The sequence below is a fragment of the Poromitra crassiceps genome, assembly GCF_964638095.1.
Source record: "Poromitra crassiceps genome assembly, chromosome: 13".
NCBI classification, from domain to species: domain Eukaryota; kingdom Metazoa; phylum Chordata; class Actinopteri; order Beryciformes; family Melamphaidae; genus Poromitra; species Poromitra crassiceps.
In genome coordinates this window covers 41315837-41334550 of record NC_139644.1, presented here as the reverse complement: position 1 = coordinate 41334550, position 18714 = coordinate 41315837, and the positions used below count along the sequence as shown (strand labels likewise).

The 18714-nt window shown below is 43.8% G+C and overlaps 1 protein-coding gene across 1 annotated transcript; it reads left to right on the top strand.

The window, feature by feature from the left end:
• Positions 1-4668: 4668 nt before the first annotated feature.
• LOC310787450 (HUWE1-associated protein modifying stress responses-like) lies at positions 4669-16724 on the top strand. The gene is made up of 5 exons (XM_083648874.1): positions 4669-4984; positions 6101-6181; positions 7505-7572; positions 7976-8186; positions 14021-16724. Exons 1-5 carry the CDS (start codon positions 4789-4791, stop codon positions 14353-14355), a joined length of 891 nt encoding a protein of 296 aa, XP_083505000.1. The 5' UTR covers positions 4669-4788; the 3' UTR covers positions 14356-16724.
• The last annotated feature ends 1990 nt before the right edge of the window (positions 16725-18714 follow it).

The window sequence follows — 18714 nt, the reverse complement described above, 5'->3', positions numbered from 1 at the left end:
CCATCCACATACTGTTTAATGTTAGCATTTGAGCTAACACTATTGTAACAAACTATATCCAGGATGCACATTGCACATGCAACATTACTAATCTGATTAATATTACATATTTGGGTGATGTACCCCATCAAATTGCTGTAGCGGGCTGTTTTAAAGCTAGAGCAAAGTTGCTGGTGTCATCTGAATGGAATAATTACTCAATTTGAATATGAAAAATATAAATGTTGGTATAATAAACTTTGATTACCAGTCCTTTTCATCAAATTAGTACCGGTAGCTATAATTGGGAGTGATGGTGTTACAGTAGGCTACTGGTGGAAGGGCACGGTCACAATCTGGCCCTCTGGTAGCGGGGATTTTTTTTTTTTGGCCCTCTCTATCATCAAAGTTGCCCATCCCTGCTTTAGACCATGGGAATCATTTGCAACTTAGTTTCACCCTGTAAATCTTATTGATTTTGGAGGTTTTATTGATTTGTTGGTTTCTTTTACATCTTGCCACAAGGGCTACAGTTGAAAATTTGCCAGCTGGCCCTGGCACATTTACAGAAATGTTGATTAATGTGTGCTGAGTGAGAGACTGATTCCACCTAGATGCAATACGGAGAGGCACAGGAAATCATTCCTGCCTGTGGCCATTGGTCTATTTAATGCCTCTCTTAAAAGAGCACCTCGGAGACGCTCAGTCTCAGGGCCAGCCGATAGGTTAACTGTGCCTGGCTGAGCCACGTGTAACGTATAGGGCAAGCCGACTTAATATAAGTCCAGTGTGCAATAATGATAATTGGCACATAATGTATACTTACTCTACGTATTTTGCTTACTTAGACATATTCTACTTATTTTTGCTTCTATCGCATTTACTACTGTTATTCTATGCTATGTTGTGTTCTTATTCTGCTTATTTTGCTTAATATCGCATTTACTACTGTTTATTTTATGCTATGTGTGTTCTGTGAGCGAGCTACTGTAACTTGTCCCAATTTCCCCCTGGGGATCATTAAAGTCTTTCTGATTCTGATTCTGATTCTGATTCTGTCCTTATAAATAAATAAACAAACAAACCCCAGTTTCAACTAAAATTGCATGAAAGTTTCACCCTAAAGCCAGCCTTACAGTACTGTGTGGTAGTAGTAGTCAAAAGTGACTTGACATAGCCTTTGTCAAACTGTATGGTGTTAGTATATTTGTATATAAGGATTTGACATTTTCAGTGGTGGCCTACTCAATAAAGTTAGTAGGAACTTTGTGGTGTATTTCACTATAGCGACTTATAGTTTTGCTCTAAAATTAATAGGCCTATTAAAGTTGATGAGGAGATAGCTGTATTTTCATGAGAAGGGCTGCTACTATTTTTTCCGACACTTTATTTGTAACTTTTTCATTGAAACAGATATGACATTGAGTATACAACTTTCTCGAGTCACAAAAATTCACAGAAAAATAATCCCAAAAATAACCATAGACAGAACAAAACCAAAATCAACATGACCGATCACACACAAAAGAAACATATAAGCGAGAAAACAAAAAAGGTGCACCATAGCATATTCATTATAGGACAGTCAACAGGAATGAGTAGGAGTTCATAGTTCATAGTTCCAGACCAGGTCAACTATTCACATAGTTCATTAGGGCAGAGGTTCTCAAATGTTTTTCAGCCAAGGACCCCTTACAAGATAGAAAATATACCGGGGACCCCCTCATTCTGATTTGTGATTTTGGGCTAAGCTTAATTGTTTCCACGGTAACGTGCTTGACTTTTAATTTGATAGGTTTGTTATTAGAATGTAATCCATGAACCATTTTAGATTTAAAGCATAAACTATTTTCGTTGAACTATGAAGATTTTGCAAAAAAAAATTTTTTTTTTTTTTTTTTATTACATTACATTTACATTACGTCATTTAGCAGACACTTTTGTTTTGTCCAAAGCGACTTACAATATCACAATTTGTCAACAGTACAGAAAACCACTATGCAACACAATCAATGACAGCCAAGATATTTTGATAGACTAGCACCATGTAGGAAGTAGTTTGAGAAGGAATAATTAACATAGGGTTAGGGTTAGCATTTTGGCACGGACCCCTGGGGGTCCGCGGACCCCCATTTGAGAACCACTGCATTAGGGGGTCCCAGGTTTTGTGGAATCTCTTGACAGAGCCATTGGGGGTACATCTGATCTTTTCCAGCTTTATATTCTGCATCATGTCTCTGATCCACTGGCTGTGTGATGGAGGAGTGACATGCAGCCTTCCACTTGAATAATATCAGGCGTCTAGCTAATAGGGAGGAAAAAAGGGCTGCTACCAGGCGCGGACTGCATAATCGGGCACGTCGGGCAAATGCCCGGTGGCCTGGCCTGGCCTGGCCTGAATTTTTTTTTTTTTTTTTTGGTGCCCGCAGTCAGGCCACTCACTGAACAGCAGGCCAGGCGCCGCCTACTGGTTTACTAGTGGTTTTATTACTTTATTCAGGGTTAAAGTGGGTGCATCTCATTGTAAAATTGGACTCGGCCCAAATTGGGCTTCAAACGGCCCAAATTGGGCTTCAAACAGCCCAAATCTGGCTACAAACGACCCAAATTGGGCTTCAAACGGCCCAAATCTGGCTTCAAATGGCCCAAATTGGGCTTCAAACGGCCCACATTTTTCGCCGCCGCCCTTCGGACGCCGGCACGTGCGTCGGCCATATCGGCCTGGCCTGCTAGGTATCTAATGCCCGGCCTGATTTATGATCCCAGTCCGCCCCTGGCTGCTACTATTTAACCTACATTCTCAGTGATACAAATGCAGCTTGAGGCTATATTTCCAGATATCTCTATATTGCATGTTACATGAAAACCTTCAAGGTAAAACATGAATTCAAGAAACGTAGACTATTATGTTAATACCCAATAAGCCTACCCAACCAATCTGTGAGATTGCTATCAAAGAAGGGGTGGGGAGTTCTCAGATACCAAAAGTCAATAAGTCTATCAGTCATGGTTAGAATGGACATTTTCACACAAGCTATGTAAATCTCACTCTGTGTGTGTGTGTGTGTGTGTGTGTGTGTGTGTGTGTGTGTGTGTGTGTGTGTGTGTGTGTGTGTGTGTGTGTGTGTGTGTGTGTGCGTGTGTGTGTGTGTGTGTGTGTGTGTGTGCGCGCATGCGTGTGTGTGTGTGTGTGTGTGTGTGTGTGTGAGTGTGTGTGTAAATGAATAATTGTGGATGGATGGAGCCTGCTGGGCAGCACTGCACAGTTTTAATTATTAAGTGGTTAAATTAACCAGTCCATACACTAACTGTTGGATTTCTACTTATTATTAATATTTAAAAAAGTAGATAAAAACAACTAAATAGTCCTAGACCTAGATTGTCTTGGGGAATATCATACAGCAAAATGATGAATGATATTATTATAGAATATTATAGTAAATTATAGTGTTATTATATATTATAGTGATATTATATATTATAGTGATACTAACAGGAAATAAAAGAGCGGCCTACGAAAAAGTATGATACACTATAATAACCTCACTTGCGTGCTGGGTTACAAAATCACTCATATAAGAATGAGTATCAGACGCTCTGTAATGTAGTCAGTAGTCAGAAGACGCCTAGCTGCAGTGATGAAACAGTTGAAACTATGGTCGAAACAGATGCAGCCGTCACATTGTGCGCCAATACCACCATCTAGCGGAGACATACGGGAATACACCGGCCTGTTGTGGCCAAGAGGCAGTCGCAGTTGGGTTTATTGAGCTGACTCACTCTCGTTTATCTTATCTCATCTTTTGTCTCGTCTGGTGCTCATTATTACAGTCGCCGTATGGTTTTTAATACGCAAATCCTTCCCTAGGAAGCGAGCCCAGACGAGAAATGACTCACATATTCTTGTAATAACCCCATAGAGATTTATATAGTGTCCGTCCGACAACTTCATGACATAATCTTATCGTAGCCTACTTTACGGTATTTAGTTTCTCCTACTACGGCAGCACTATTAGTATTCCAAAACAGGGATTATAATTTAGCTGTGATATCTGTGTTGCTGTGTCCCATATGCTATGAAAAATACGATTAGGCGCTTAAGACATGAATTCATTAGTGATGGTGTGTGTAAATACAATATCTATTCTATTCTATTCTATTATGTTATATTCTATTCTATTCTGTAATAGGTCGCTATTTTATTAGCTGGATAAAGTAGGCCTATTAGAGTAATCGCCGTAACTCCTGCTGAAAGATGGGTGTAGCCTATTTCCTATTATACTATATTTTGTGGAAAATAAATGTGTTTGCTAGTTTGTCTCTAATACCCGGCGCTTCCCCTTCTACATCATTCACAGGTTATGTGCAAGAAGACACACACCTTTTATTTCTAGCAGTGTGTAGTTTATGATAAAACTCGCACTCTCACGCAAGCTTTAATGAGGAATTTTCATGGAGGTTCTTTTGTGTCATTGCAGTGACGGATGTGTCGCTGACCCAATGAAATGTTTCGCTGAGAACCCAGGCCCACCTTGCAGTGCAACTGTAGCCAATCGACGGTGGAAATGTGACGAAAGGGTGGGCTCAACGCAAAACAGGCTAGTTTGCCTTGTATATAGTCCAACGTCGGCAACTAGGAAAAATAGTTAGCGTCTCTTCACAGACGGTAGCGGCGGAGCATACGTTCTTGCGAAATAGTAAAAACACTATTAGTATTAATGCATTTACTCACGTAGTTTTTTTTACCCTGTCTAGCAATTAATCTTTTAGCACACTGAGGCAGGGATTCCATAAGTTTGGGTGCAGTAAATGGAGGAGAAGAAGGAAGACGGGGACGCGGAGATTCAGGAACACGGACCCGAACATTGGTTCTCAAAATGGGAGCGGCAGTGTTTGGCCGAAGCGGAGCAAAGGGAACCAAGCGAGGAGGAGGCCGATAACGACCAGGACAAACTGTGGCATCTCTTCCAGAACTCTGCCACTGCTGTTGCACAATTATACAAAGGTCCAAAACCAGAGCTTTCTGTTTCATAGTTTAGCTAACGTTAACTTCGTAGTTTAGTACCGTTAGCTAACGCGAGTTAGTTAGCAAGCTAGCGTTAGCTAACTTACCGAGGCTACTGTGAACTGACGTTAACGCTGGTTCACAGGAGAAAGCTAACCAACGTTAGCTTGTCAGCTAACCTGTTAGCCAGTGCGACGTAGCAGCTGACTAGGGCAAAGCTAAATTTAGCTTGTGTTAGCTACAAAGAGAACGGATCACAACTGTTTTGCTTGATGGCCACCTTTAGCTAAATTGTCTAACTTAACCAAATGTGGCTAACGTTAGCATGGTAGACATATCCCTTGGTGTCACCAAACGTCGACTGTTTACTAGCTATATCTAGCTAACGTTAGCTAGGCTAAGTTACAAAATGGCGATGGCAACAACAATCATAGCTACGCGACATACCCTGTTGAGATTTCCATAACGTTACATTGTCAGTGTTACCTCCTCCTTAACTGGGGACTATATGTAGCGTTAACAGTTTATTAGCATGGGTTAAAGACAACGTAAATAAGTGGCACTTAGCGCACTTGACATTCAAACGCCTGGTCTGCTGCTGAGTGAGCAGTTTTATAGCAACGCATAGCCAGCGTTATAAAATCGGACAAAATGGCGAGGATATTGGTTGGCTATAGTATGGAATTGTTGATTTGTCAATGTACCATGCTAGTATGACTAACGCCATTTCAAACTCAAGTCGAAGTTAAAGGAACTCAGTTTGGGAAGTGTGTTTGACATGGCTTTGCAACTTTACTGCTGAGGGAGCAGTTAAGTTGGTGTGTCGGTGCTTTCGTACCAACAAGCTGCCGAGCTGGCCATCTAGCCCTGCCTGGCTGACAGTTATTTTTATGTCAAAGCCCGTCTCTGCAATTCTAGATCACGACAAAATGGCGAATGAAAATGGTCTAAACGTCAGCCCTATAATCAGCGAGCTCCCGTGCCTCTCATGTGTTTTGTTGTCATATGGTCGCATTAATCTTTCTATTATGGTAAGGCTGCAGGCATTAACCAAAACGTAGTGTCCACATTAGCCATGATCATGTATTGAAACACATTTTCGCATTGCTCCCACAGACAGAGTATGCCATCAACAGGGCCTGTCATTGTGGGTGCCATTTCAAAATGCTGCTACGGCAGTTACCAACCTCTACAAAGGTAACTACATGTCTCTTCTCTCTCCTACTCCTTGTGTTTTCAGTTTGACTGTTTTTGTTTTGCCACGTACTTGCACAGTTGTTTCGATCATCTTTCTATTGATTTAAGATGAGCTAGCTATCACTGAACTTGTACTGTAGACATGTTTTCATTGACCGGCCCATCCATCAAATGGTAAACAAACCTGGACACTATCTCTGCATATTGATGTGTACTGCAGCAGGGCTTGTTTGCCTTTTTCTTCAACTACTATTGTATGATAAACCTTGGGCTGAAACCTAGATTTGACCAACACTGATGGAGCATTTGGCTTTTGGAATCTATAGTTAGGAATTCTCCAGTGAAAGAGAGGTTGCTTTAGTGGTGTGTTGTGAATAGGATCTAGGTCTGAATCTAGATTTGGCCCTCTGCCTCTGGAAGAAATGGACAGAGGATGCAAAGGTAGATTATGCTAGCAGCGTTAGCCAGTGTTGACTGGCTGGTAGCCTCTGGAAGTGAGTAGCAAAGCTGTCAGTCACGTGTGTTTCAGCTCACACAAAGTTGGGGGAACAAAATCTTTCTCGTGTTCAGATTTGGTAATGGTTTGAGGTAGGAGAAATCTGAATGTGGGCAGGGTTACCACAGGTCTGGAATTTAAGAAGAAAAAATCAAGTACTTGAAAGTACGTGGATTTATAAAGAGGGCCTTAAAAGTGCTTGATTTTAGCCTACCATAATATGAGCTTGAGGCTTGTGCGCATTGTCATCTCAAAATTGCTGGGCCAAGCTTGATACACTTTCTTCCTATCTACAGTATCACTCTGCATCATTTTAAAATAATTTTTCCTTAAAGTGCACAGGGGGGTAGTATTCATTGTTATTTATGAGGATAGTTCTCATGATCTGGTAAATTATGAACTCAAGATTAAAGGACACACTTTGAGTTGTCTAACTGAGCTGCTTTGCTGTGCTGTGCTCGTCTATCTGCTAAATATTCCTGCTGCAATTACTGGTGAGTTTTTTAGTTGTGTGGTTTTACTTTTACTTGCTTCTCTCTTTATAAAAAAAAAAAAAATCCTAAACTAAACTCGAACCACTGTTCCTTCAGGATTTGTAGTTGTCATAGACTGTGCTCCATAGTTGATTGCTCTATTACTGACAAAAAGTGTGTTATTGTAAGTCGCTTTGGATAAAAGCGTCTGCCAAATGACGAAATGTAATGAAATGTAGGACTGTTTCAGGTACAGAACAGATTTGCTTTGCTGTGCAAGATAAATGTTTGTTTTTTACCCACACACAACCCCTCCATCCCCATGCTTATGTATGTTGTCCATTAACACCACAGAGAGTGTGGAGGCCCACCAGAGAAGCTTTGATCTGGGCATCCAGATAGGCCACCAACGCCGTAACAAGGTTTGTCTTATCTTATTATCTTTGTGATGCACCTCACTAGCATTGTGATTATCTGAACAACATCTGCTAAACTTCCCAGCTCATGTTTGACATTTGGGAACAAGATAATAACAAACTACACTAGTTTCACATAAAAGAGATGGCGTACAATGTGGGAAAACGCATAACTGTGGAATTTGTTCATAGTTAAAGGAATATTCCACTGATTTTCAACCAGCTTTGTATCATTACAACATCAGTAGTATATCAGTAAAACTGTAAACAGTTCTCAGGCATTCATTTAGTTTGACAGTTGAGAGTTGATTACTACTGATGTTGTAATGATACAAAGTGTATCATTTTGTGTTCCTTGTAATGAAATGAAATGTCTTGACTGGTGGATCGCTATTGTATTGGCTTACAGGACGTGCTGGCCTGGGTGAAGAAGCGCCGGAGAACCATCCGCAGGGAGGATCTGATCAGCTTCCTCTGTGGCAAAGCACCACCACCCAGGAGTAGCAGGGCCAACCCGCGGCTGGCCATGGTGGCCCCCAGCCGGGCCAACCCGTCACCCGAGACTGGCTCATCTGTGGAGACAGACCTCCAGCCCTTCAGGGAGGCCATAGCGCTGCATGGTAAGGAAAGCCAAAGCCTGCATCACAGTTTACAAACCTGTGCAAAGTCTAAACGGGCTCTCTCCTGCTCCTTGGTTATGTGTCTGGTACTGGTAGTGGTACTGGTAGTGTCTGGTACTGGTACTGGTACTGTCCTGCTCCTTGGTTATGTGTCTGGTACTGGTAGAGGTGTGTGTGCTGTAGTTTACACTTTACATTCTCTCGGGGTCCCCGCGGAGGTCATAAAGTATTAAAAAAGTATGACATTTGAAGTCCTCAAAATAAGGCCTTAAAAAGTATTGAATTTCGTTTACAAGGTTTTCAATTGTGTTGACAAAGGTCTTAACTTTTTTCTTTGAATAAATCAATACCGTAACGTCATAAATAACTGTGAAATGTATAAAATGTTTTTATGGTACGACTAGGATTTAACAGGTAACGTTGAGTGTGTTTACATCAGCACATTGCTTTGACCCTCATGTCATTTAGCAGCCGAGTTGAGGTTAGGGTGGTTCATGTTGGGCATGTAGTGGTTTAGGTTACAGAAATGCAAATTGGTCTGTGTCAGGGCGTGGCAGTATGTCTCCTTTCTCAATCATCAGATGCCTTCTGCATTTCACAATTGCGTGCATGACTTTGTGTGTGTGTGTGTGTGTGTGTGTGTGTGTGTGTGTGTGTGTGTGTGTGTTGGCACAGACAAAGCCGTTTTGATTTTGATAGAAAATTGTATTTCGTATTGACATTCTGCCTTGACGCACGGATTCACACTGTGATTTTCCTGTCTGGCACAAGGTGATCAAAACATCCCCTAATTAAGACATCTGATCTGGTGTAGAGTTCGCAATGTTCGCCCGAACCCGACGGGTACCGCCGGGTCCCACTCAGTCCCACTCAGTCCGACGGGTTTGGGTCGGCACGGGCTTAGATTTTATCTTAATTAGCCGGGTCAGGCAGAGCTCGGGGCTGGGAAAAATATAATATATTGCTATAGGCTATATTTAGGACTATAATACGCTATTTACACACAGAGACTGCACGGTGGTGCTCATGTTTGAGTCAAATAAGAATTAATTATCTTCTTATTATGTTAAATGCAGTTAGGCTATTAACTTTTATTATCATCTCTCATTTGCTGAGCTGTTATGCTGCCCTGCAGCTATGGCAGGATGCTTACTTGCTTGGGGCGGGGAGTTAATGGGGTGACATGACTTCACTGGTAAGAAAGAAAGTGAAAGTTACTGTGAGTGAAGAAGACCACCTGACAAAATGGATGCTAAGACGATAAAGTAAACGTTAGACAAAGGATACAACCTGGAGCGTCGGGAGGCGGTGAGCGTCCGAAGTCTGGAAAACTCTTGATGCTGTGGTGGACGCAGACGGCGAGGCAGTAGGGATACGTCCAATGCAAAGTAATTCAAGGTGCTCTTCAAACACGACTCCAAGACCGGCACCTCTCTTCCCTCAGCCGCCATACCTGCTGCGCTGCCACCCCTTCTTCAGGTCAGAAATCCATGTCTGGTTTTGTCACGAGTAGCCTACAGCTAAAGTCCCTCTCGCCATCAAGCAGACAGTGACGGAAGGGAAGCATGTGTCTTTATGTGCGCCAAGGGGAAAATGACGAATGCTGGCAGAAATAAAGAGATACTCCCAATTATCTCATGAATTATCAGACTAAATTGGTCCGATTTCAATGTAGGCAATATAGATTAAAGAGATACTCGACACCTTTTCCACTTTTTTCTGCTGAAAATCAATATATATTGGAAATTAGCTGTGTTCTTGAGGAATCCAGGTCAAAGTCCTGACATTTACTGTAAATCTGAGTACGGTAATTCCTCTTCTCTTCTCACATACCCACCCATGCAGTTCCATGCAAACCAAAAAGGCAAAAAGGCCAGCTGTAGACTCCCAATTTTCCTCCCTTTCTATTGGCTGAGGTCTTGATCAGTGACGTCCACAAACCCAGCCCGCCCATCTCTCGTGCCTAGGCCCCTCCCAGCCAAAGTTTATAAAAGGTGCTGCACACCATGCTGGGACTATGGAGTGTGGAGAATTGTTGAATAGGGAGAGCGAGAGAGAGAGAGAGAGAGATTTGTGGAGCGTTTTGATTAGACTGCATTGTGTAAATTGTATTTAGTAGTCTAGGTTTAGTTTTAGAGTATGTCAGATAGCCTAGGTTGTTTGTTTGTAAAAAATAAATAAATGTTAATCTGTTTGCATAGGTATGTGAGAAGAGATGAGGAATTACTCAGTTTTACAGTAAATGTCAGGACTTTGACCTGGATTCATCAAGAACACAGCTAATTTCCAATACAGTATATATTGATTTTCAGCAGAAAAAAGTGGAAAAAGTGTTGAGTATCTCTTTGTAGTATGTCATCGCTGTCGCGGCAGGACCTCGAATCTCCAAAACAGCAACTTTTCAGGAAGTTAAAAAAACCTGTTTGCTCTTAAAATACTGAACCAAACGTCAAAGTTGGCACGTGTCTTAATTATAGTTAGTTTCCCGCTGAATGTGTCATTACTTTATTAATATCTTACCTGGATAAGCTCAAATGATGATGTTTATATTATCAGTCCGACTTGGAAGCACTCTCTCCCGGCCAGTCAGGCGCTGATGGCCGCCTCCCCTCTGCACATGCACGAGCCGCAAGCTCCAGGCCACGGGGGCGCACACAGCCGTGAAGCAGTGCTCTCATCCTCTCATGGCCGAAGGAAAGGCTTTGCCATGGGGATGAGAACAGTCTGACATAACGTAACGTTAACGTTACTTTATTCTCGTCAGAAACCACTCCGATTTGTATGTTTGCAGCCTAGGAATAACTGGAAAACATTTTATTGATCTATTCACGTCGGAAGAAGCCAGGATTAAACAAAATTATATCAGAAATACACAGCACGTCTGCCGTGTGTCTTTTCCGGGTTTTTGTCCTGCGTGGGGGGGTACCCCGACAGCTTTGACTGGTGTTGACAATAGGCTCGTTTGAGTTGACTGCCGCCTCGCCTGGAAAGCAGGCGAGCACAGTCAGCCGAGGCGTCAACAAGTCAAACACCCCTGCAGCACACTCACTACACTTTCACAACAATGAAGGCTCAGGCTTAGTTTTATAACTTTTACCTGCTGCTCATGCACATCACAGCACAGGCTAAATGATAAATATACATTATGTAAAGTCATTGCATAAATGTGTTTTTTATTGAGAAAGTGGCGTCAAGTAAGCAAGTGTTGTTGGAGTGGATATCACAGTGTGCAACCATGTTACGTTACATGTTACAAACTACCCATTTCCCTATTCACGTTGTATTTGCGAGGGGTATATATACAGCCAGCCCACTGGTGGATGTGTGTTTCTGTAGGGTTGCCATTTTATTTTATTTTATTTTGTCCAATATTCAAATATTCCTGAATTGCATTTTGTGTTACAAATAAGTATTAGTTCTATCTAACTTTTTAGCCAGATTTGATGGTTTTCTTGTCAAAAGTTAGCGGCTCCAAAGCCTTCTGGGTAATATCCAAACAATAGAGAGGCAAAGTGACCGCCTACTTCCTGCTTCAGCACTGAACCAGCGATTTTCATCTGCCATTTATTTTCCCATACACATTTCGTAAAATGCTTATTAAAAGTTTTACTGGTTCAACTAAACGGTAGAGATATATTTAGAAACAGGGGAGATCGCATAACATCTCACTGGGACCAACACGTAAAAAAAATGCGTGTTTAAGAAAATATATTTTTTATGTTTTTTTAAAGTCCCTGGAAACCAGAAATATTTCTTTATTATTTAGCATTTTGAGTTCATCACATCACAGGACCCTATGTTAATAAGCCACCAGCCAAATTTGAACGATGATGAACGTCGCAAAGTATACAAATTTAGGTTTGACAGTCATGGCAAAAGTCATGAGAATCAATTAGTTTTTAGTGTATTTTCTCCTGCGGACTGTGTGGGCGTGTCCCGTCTGCAGCAGGGAAATTTCTCTCTCTCTCGGAGGAGGAGACCTCTCGGAGAGAAGGAGAGAGAGAGAAGGAAAGAGAGATGGGGTGAGTGTGTGTGTTCGCGCGTTGCTCCGCGCATACCGTACTGAGAGGAAGAGATCTCTGCTCTGCCGCTGCGAGTGCACAGCGCTACTGTGTGTGTGTGTGTGTGTGTGTGTGTGAGTAACCTCGCGTCACCAGGCTGTGTGTCGAGCGCTATGCTGCCTGCTCTCTCTCTCACTAGTCCCGAGAGAGAGAGAGAGAGAGCAGGCAGCATAGTGCTCGACACACAGCACACAGAGTGGGAGGGAGACAGACAGACACTGAGCGAGCGCTGTGGGGCAAAGAACAGACAAAAGGAGGGCGGGTTGCGCGCGTGTACAAAGGTTATATAGAGCTTATGACGTCATAAGCTCCTGCATTTTAGCACCTCGCGCACTGCTCTCTTCAATGAGGAAGTGGACATCCAGACCTTGTAGAAAAGTGTCGATTTTAAGGCTTTGGGTTGAAAGTAATGTATCATAATTTCTGAGCCACACAATTACTAACATAAGACCCTAAATAACATAGTTAGAACGTTTTTGTGGATTTTGGTTTCCAGGGACTTTAAGTTTTGATCAGAGTGAAATGTTCTATAGTCTCTCCCGATTATAGCGTTAGCTGAACCGTTTGGTTCGATGAAGTAAAATGGTATGCTGGTGTTTGGACTGAGAGAGCCTGGTGACGCGAGGTTTGGACAGGAACATCAGCAGCAGATCCAGTCACAGTGCTAGCTGGCTTTAACTGAAACTACACATGCGCGAGCAGGAACTGCACAGAGCTCTGCCATTGGCTCTGAAATTTGCCCGCCCCACAAAAGTTCATCCTATCCAAATGTGGAGTGGGCGGATTCGAAAGCCTGAAAACTCCCTGCCCTTTTTTGAAAAACGGACAAAATCTGACCCAGACTTCTAGATCTCTTTTAATAGAAAGGGATTTAAAAAGGCTGATAAAGAAAATGTGTGCTGGTACAACAAAATTCAACTTGAAACAGAGCAGCGTCACTCAGCGCAGCGGGTCGGGTTCGATTTTTTAGGACCGTTGACAACTCTTAATCTGGTGCACAGGTGCACATGGCCAGTTGGTATGTTCTTTCATAGCCTCTCACCATTGTGATGAAGGCAAGTTTTAAAGGATTTTATCGGTTGGATTTTAAATAAGAAAAATGGCACCAGGAAAGCAGTTTATTGCCAACTAGAAAGTATTTTCCTGAACTTTACATTTGGGAAAATGAGCACATTCATCAAATGGTTCCTTGATTGGTTTGCTGCAGCCTGGTTTGATGTGGCACCTGTCACCTGCCTCGTACGGTCTGGTCTAGGACAGGTCAGACACTCACCTGCCTCATATGGTCTGGGACAGTATGTGTCTAAAAGGCAGGAATTAACACAGGTGCAACCAAAATATTAACGAGGACCCCCCACTGGAACTGGAAGTTGGAAACCCTCATTCATGTTTTGCTTGCATCTGAGTTACTTCCTGCCTTTTAGACACAAAATAGCTGCTGTGAAAAAAGGTCAATGAGGTAGCTTAGCTCAAGCGGAAATCATGGTCGGGTGTCAAACCCCTTGACGTACGCACGGAGGGCCGGCAGCTCCCCTAAAATGTGACTCGACAGCTGACGTAAACAGCGTAAGTATACTAATGTAGACGGGGAGATAACAGGAGAGAGGGAAAGCTATGACCAAGTATATGCACTACATTCTCTCCTTGGGCTAACTTCTCTAGACATTGAAATCCTTTTGCATGTTTCCAGCTTCAGCTTATCTCTCCATCCACTAATGTGCTTTGTCTGTTGCTGCTCTCTCCTCTCCGTCCTCCCTCCCCGTCCTCCCCCAGGTCTGAGCGGAGCCATGGCGAGCATCAGCGTGCGTTCCGGCGCCCCGGGGTCTCCCACCCACGTGAGCGGGGGCGGCGGCGGCGGCGGCAGCAGCAACGGAGGCGGCGCCGGCGCCGGTGGAGGCAGCGCGGTCTCGGGACCGGTGTGCCGCAGCCGGCGCAACGGGCTCCACGACGTGGACCTGAACACTTTCATCTCCGAGGAGATGGCGCTGCATCTGGACTCTACAGGCTCCGCCTCGGCCGGAGGGGGAGGGGCCAGGAAACGAAACTCCACCCAGTGCAATGATGTCATCACGGACTCCCCCACTCACAAACGCAACAGGATGATCTGATCTGCTGCCTGGCTGCGTAAGGGGGGCTGAGGCTTGGAGAAGGGGCGTGGATGGGCCTATGACAGACATGCTGACGGACAAGACGTTTGGATGGCTGGCTGTGCAGAGCATCTGGGCTGGAAATGAGAAGGGGCATGGAAGGCTTTCTGTGTCGTGTATTTAAATGGTGGACGACTCCTTTTCCTTGTCTCCTTTCCTCACTCTTTTTAGTAGAGCTCACTGATCTCACATTAAAGCACTTGAGTGTGGTGGAGGACGTCACGCGCTCAAAGAACTTGCATTGATAAGAACTGAAGGCTAATAGGTTGTTCCATTGCAACATCAGCTCACAGCAAATCCACCATTTTGGCCTGAAAGAGACTACCTCTGATTTGCTGTCATGGTTCTGTGATGTTGTCCCCCCCCATTGCCGCAATGAGGCGTTTTCTCAGGCCAAAATGGCGGCAGCGGCTGTTGTCCAGAAAGCACCGGAGCTCCATCTCTTGCCTTCAATACTCTTTGGTGCGGTCCTCCCGTTAACCCGCTGATGGGGTCAGACGGCCGGAAAGGAGACAACGAAAGAAGAAGATACCACACAGACTCATTCTGGGACGCAGATCTTCTCAAAGGGGTGAAAATGCACTGTGTTGCTTTAAAAGCCACTGGACCCTCGACACACCTGTGCCCTTTGACCCTCGACACACCTGTGCCCTTTGCTCATCCTCACCCACCCCCTTAATAAGGAAATGAGGGCCATGATCAAATCATCTCACTCAAGTCAATTCAGTTGTTTCGCCAAACGTCGGACCCAACTCTTGTCAGAGACCATCTTCAAACCGACCCACCTGTTCTTTCTGTTACGTCAACCGTTATCGCAGTTCTCAACTGACTGCCTGTCAGCGCTAGAGGTACATCGCCCGATAGCAGCACGTCCGCGGCGTCTTCCCGACTCATCTGCCGCCCGTAACCAGTTAGATCACTACTGGCTGCTCCATCGACGGCTCATCTACCAATAGCAGGCTATTGACGTTTTGATCTTTAGACCTTTTTCTCTGCTAACTACTCTGCTTCAGCAGTGGTTAGATTTCTTACGTTTTGTTTTGTGTTTCAACCACCAGTGTTACAATTCTAGGTTTGTTGCCACAGTTTGCAGCAGTTATAGCCAAGTTAATTGCACGTCCTTTCTCCACCCCCTGGTAATCAAAAGGAAAATGTTTCTTTGTCAACACAGCTTCTCAGACCTGTTTACAGACTTCACCCCCCCAGTCTTATTACAAAAGCAGCTGCTGTTTTATGTGATGGTGTGATTATTCTAATGAGAGTTGCAATAATGATTTTTGCACTTAGCTTTCACCTCTAACTCATGCAAACAAATCAACTCTTCCATTGTATCCCAGTTGTAGCCGTCTCCGGCCCTCAACAGGCCCCCCTTGTGGTCGATAACACGTGTTACTCCACGATGGACGCTTGGCAAAAAGATGTACAATGAAGAGAAACTGAGCCCACGTGCGCCTCCTCCCGGTGGCTGGTGGTTGATGTGCCGGAGCGTCTTGTGTGCGCGTGGGCTCTGCTTCTATTCATCCAGCCCCGACCCGTACAGACAACCCTCATCCTTGAAATGATTTAACTTATTGGAAGATAATCGGTGCTGTTAGAAAAGCATAAATCACAGAAATGTTCTTGCAGAGGCAGCGTCTCCCAGCGACCCCCCCCCCCCCCCCTCTTTCCCCTTCTCCTCCTCTCCCCTTCCCCGCCGAACATATGAACTAGTGCACATGAGCCACTCTTAACTCAAGCTAGAGTGGGGGCTGGGGGCGTGGGGGCGCCACCTGCTGTTTGTATAAGGGGTGTGTGCATTATTGAGATGTGGATCGTTTGATTTTTGCTTTTTGGTCCAGAAGATGATTGATTGATGCAGCTCGTGGGCTCGTTTCGCCTTCCATCCTTTTTCTTTTGTGTCGGGAAGAGCAGAGGAGCGCGAGATGCTGTCGTCGTCGTCATGCCAACGCCAGTTAAGAAATGTGGGCGTGTTTTGAGGATTGGGGAAAATAAGGCCTAGTGTTGCTGCTGTACCATCTGTGGCATATTTGAGGGTGTCAACGTGTAGGATTCCACTCGTTTGTGGGCATAATGTACTCGAGTGCATCATGGAGTATGCTTTCTTTCAGCATAGGCAATCTTAAGTTGGTTACCCAATTGGTAAACAACATTATTCTAAAGATTTCCAGTGATGCTCTGCCCTCGTAGTGCTGCAGTCAGTTTTCACTGAGCTGTTTGGCAGGAAGTTAAAGGAACACTCTGCCCATTTTCAACCAGCTTTGTATCATTAGAACATCAGTAGTATATCAGAAAACTGTTTTGAAGTTTGTCATTTAATTTGACAGTTATTGAGTGCTAAAGTGTGGACCAGTGACATCACTGGTCCACACTAACTCAAATTATTAACTCAAATCCAACTCTCAATAACTGTCAAACTAAATGAATGATGAATAGTTTGACAGTTATTGAGTTGATTTGAGTTATTAATTTGAGTTAGTGTGGACCAGTGATGTCACTGGTCCACACTTTAACACTCAATAACTGTCAAATTAAATGACAGACTTCAAAACCGTTTACAGTTTTCTGATATACTACTGATGTTCTAATGATACAAAGCTGGTTGAAAATGGGCGGAGTGTTCCTTTAATATTTGCAATAGCCCCCAGCCCCCCCCCCCCCACAACTGACTTGTGAGGTGTCACCGTTTCCTTCTCTGCTCTCCTGGTGTTTGCTGACTTGTTCACTCGCCTTCACGTTTCCCAGCAGGAAAGTGGATTTTCCTTCTTTGTGTTTTTAAGCATGCCAGTTTTCACCTTCTGTTACATTTTTGGTCAAAGATTTCATGTCTGTGTAGGTTGGCTTTTGTATTCCTACATGATCGCTGGGTAGCCAGTGAGGGGGGGGAAACGAAGGCGGGTTAAGAGACGTTCCTCGACTGTCAGAATAAAGAACGTCTTTAGGGTTTTCTCCTCGCCTCGTAGTGTAACCACCGAGTGAAATCAAGGAGAACGTAACGGCATCATATTGGGGGAAATGAAGACCTAAGGAGTGAGGTGGAGTTAGCTACAGGGGAACCCAACCGCCTTGGTTACTGTGAAGGAGGGTCAACAAGTAAACTCAACAGTGAGGCCGTTTGCATCATGTCACCACTTTGACAATATATCTTTTGCAAAACAAAAAAATCTCGCTAATTCTTTCCCAATAGCTTCACAACTGTTGTGAACAACGATAACATAGGAAGGATCCACGTTTGTTAGGAACGTGGCTGTAAAAGTGAAGCCGTTTTGAAGCCAGTGCAGTTGAACCAGTGGGGCTCAACCTGGCAATAGTGCTCATGGCAGGATCATCTGCGTGGAGCAGACGCAGGTCTGGAGATGCAGCGGGGGCGAATCCTTTTTTTTTTTTTTTTTTTTTAGCAGCCATCTCATCCATGCGTTCTGCATTAAATCAAAGGAATGTATCTTGAATTTTTTGGTGGTTTCCTCACCAGATACTTGGCACACTGCGTCTTTATGTCGAACATTGCACAATAGCGTTGGTAGCATTCCGCATTGAAACCAAACGGCATGGTTAGCTACAAACCTGTAGCTATCGCTTTCCCCCCGCGGTTTCAATAAATGCTCCCAGCTCAAGTAAAGGGAAGCAAAACAACAAATCTCCCCAGTGTAAAGTGCCTGGTGAAAGAAACCAACTCAAAGTCAAAATATCAAGAGTAGCCCTTTTTAAGAGGCCATTTTATTTTCTCTATCCTTGACTGAAGACTTGACCACAGGCCTGTGGTCTTTTAAACTCGACATCTCTGTATACTTTGTGTGTGAAGACTTAATAGCACAGAAGGAGATGGTGCCATCTCTCCAACACCACTGGTCCTTCCTGCCGCTAAGACCCCACTGACTAGGCTGTTCTAATATAGGGGGGAGGGGGGGGCAGCAGCGTGAGTGTTCCTGCCTCTCCACCAATCACAGAGGGGGGGCAGCGTGAGTGTTCCTGCCCCTCCACCAATCACCGGACTTCATCCACATTGTTGAAAAGGCTGACACTTGCCACGTCTCTCTGGAGCCAACACTATTATCAGCTGTTTCTTGATACTTATTTGTTTAAAAAGTAATAAATGGCTAATCTATATACTTAACATTTAGGTGTTGGTATGATATATGTGGTTCACATTGTAAAAGAAATAAAACAAAAACCATTGAATTGCAATTTGATGTACTATGTTTCATTAAAAAAGGAAAATGACAAGTTTGGTTTCATTTGGTGGTTCTTTGTTCCTGTATGTGCCTGGAAGTGATGAGATAATAAATGTACCTTGCAAGTAGGGGTGCACCGATCGATCGGCAA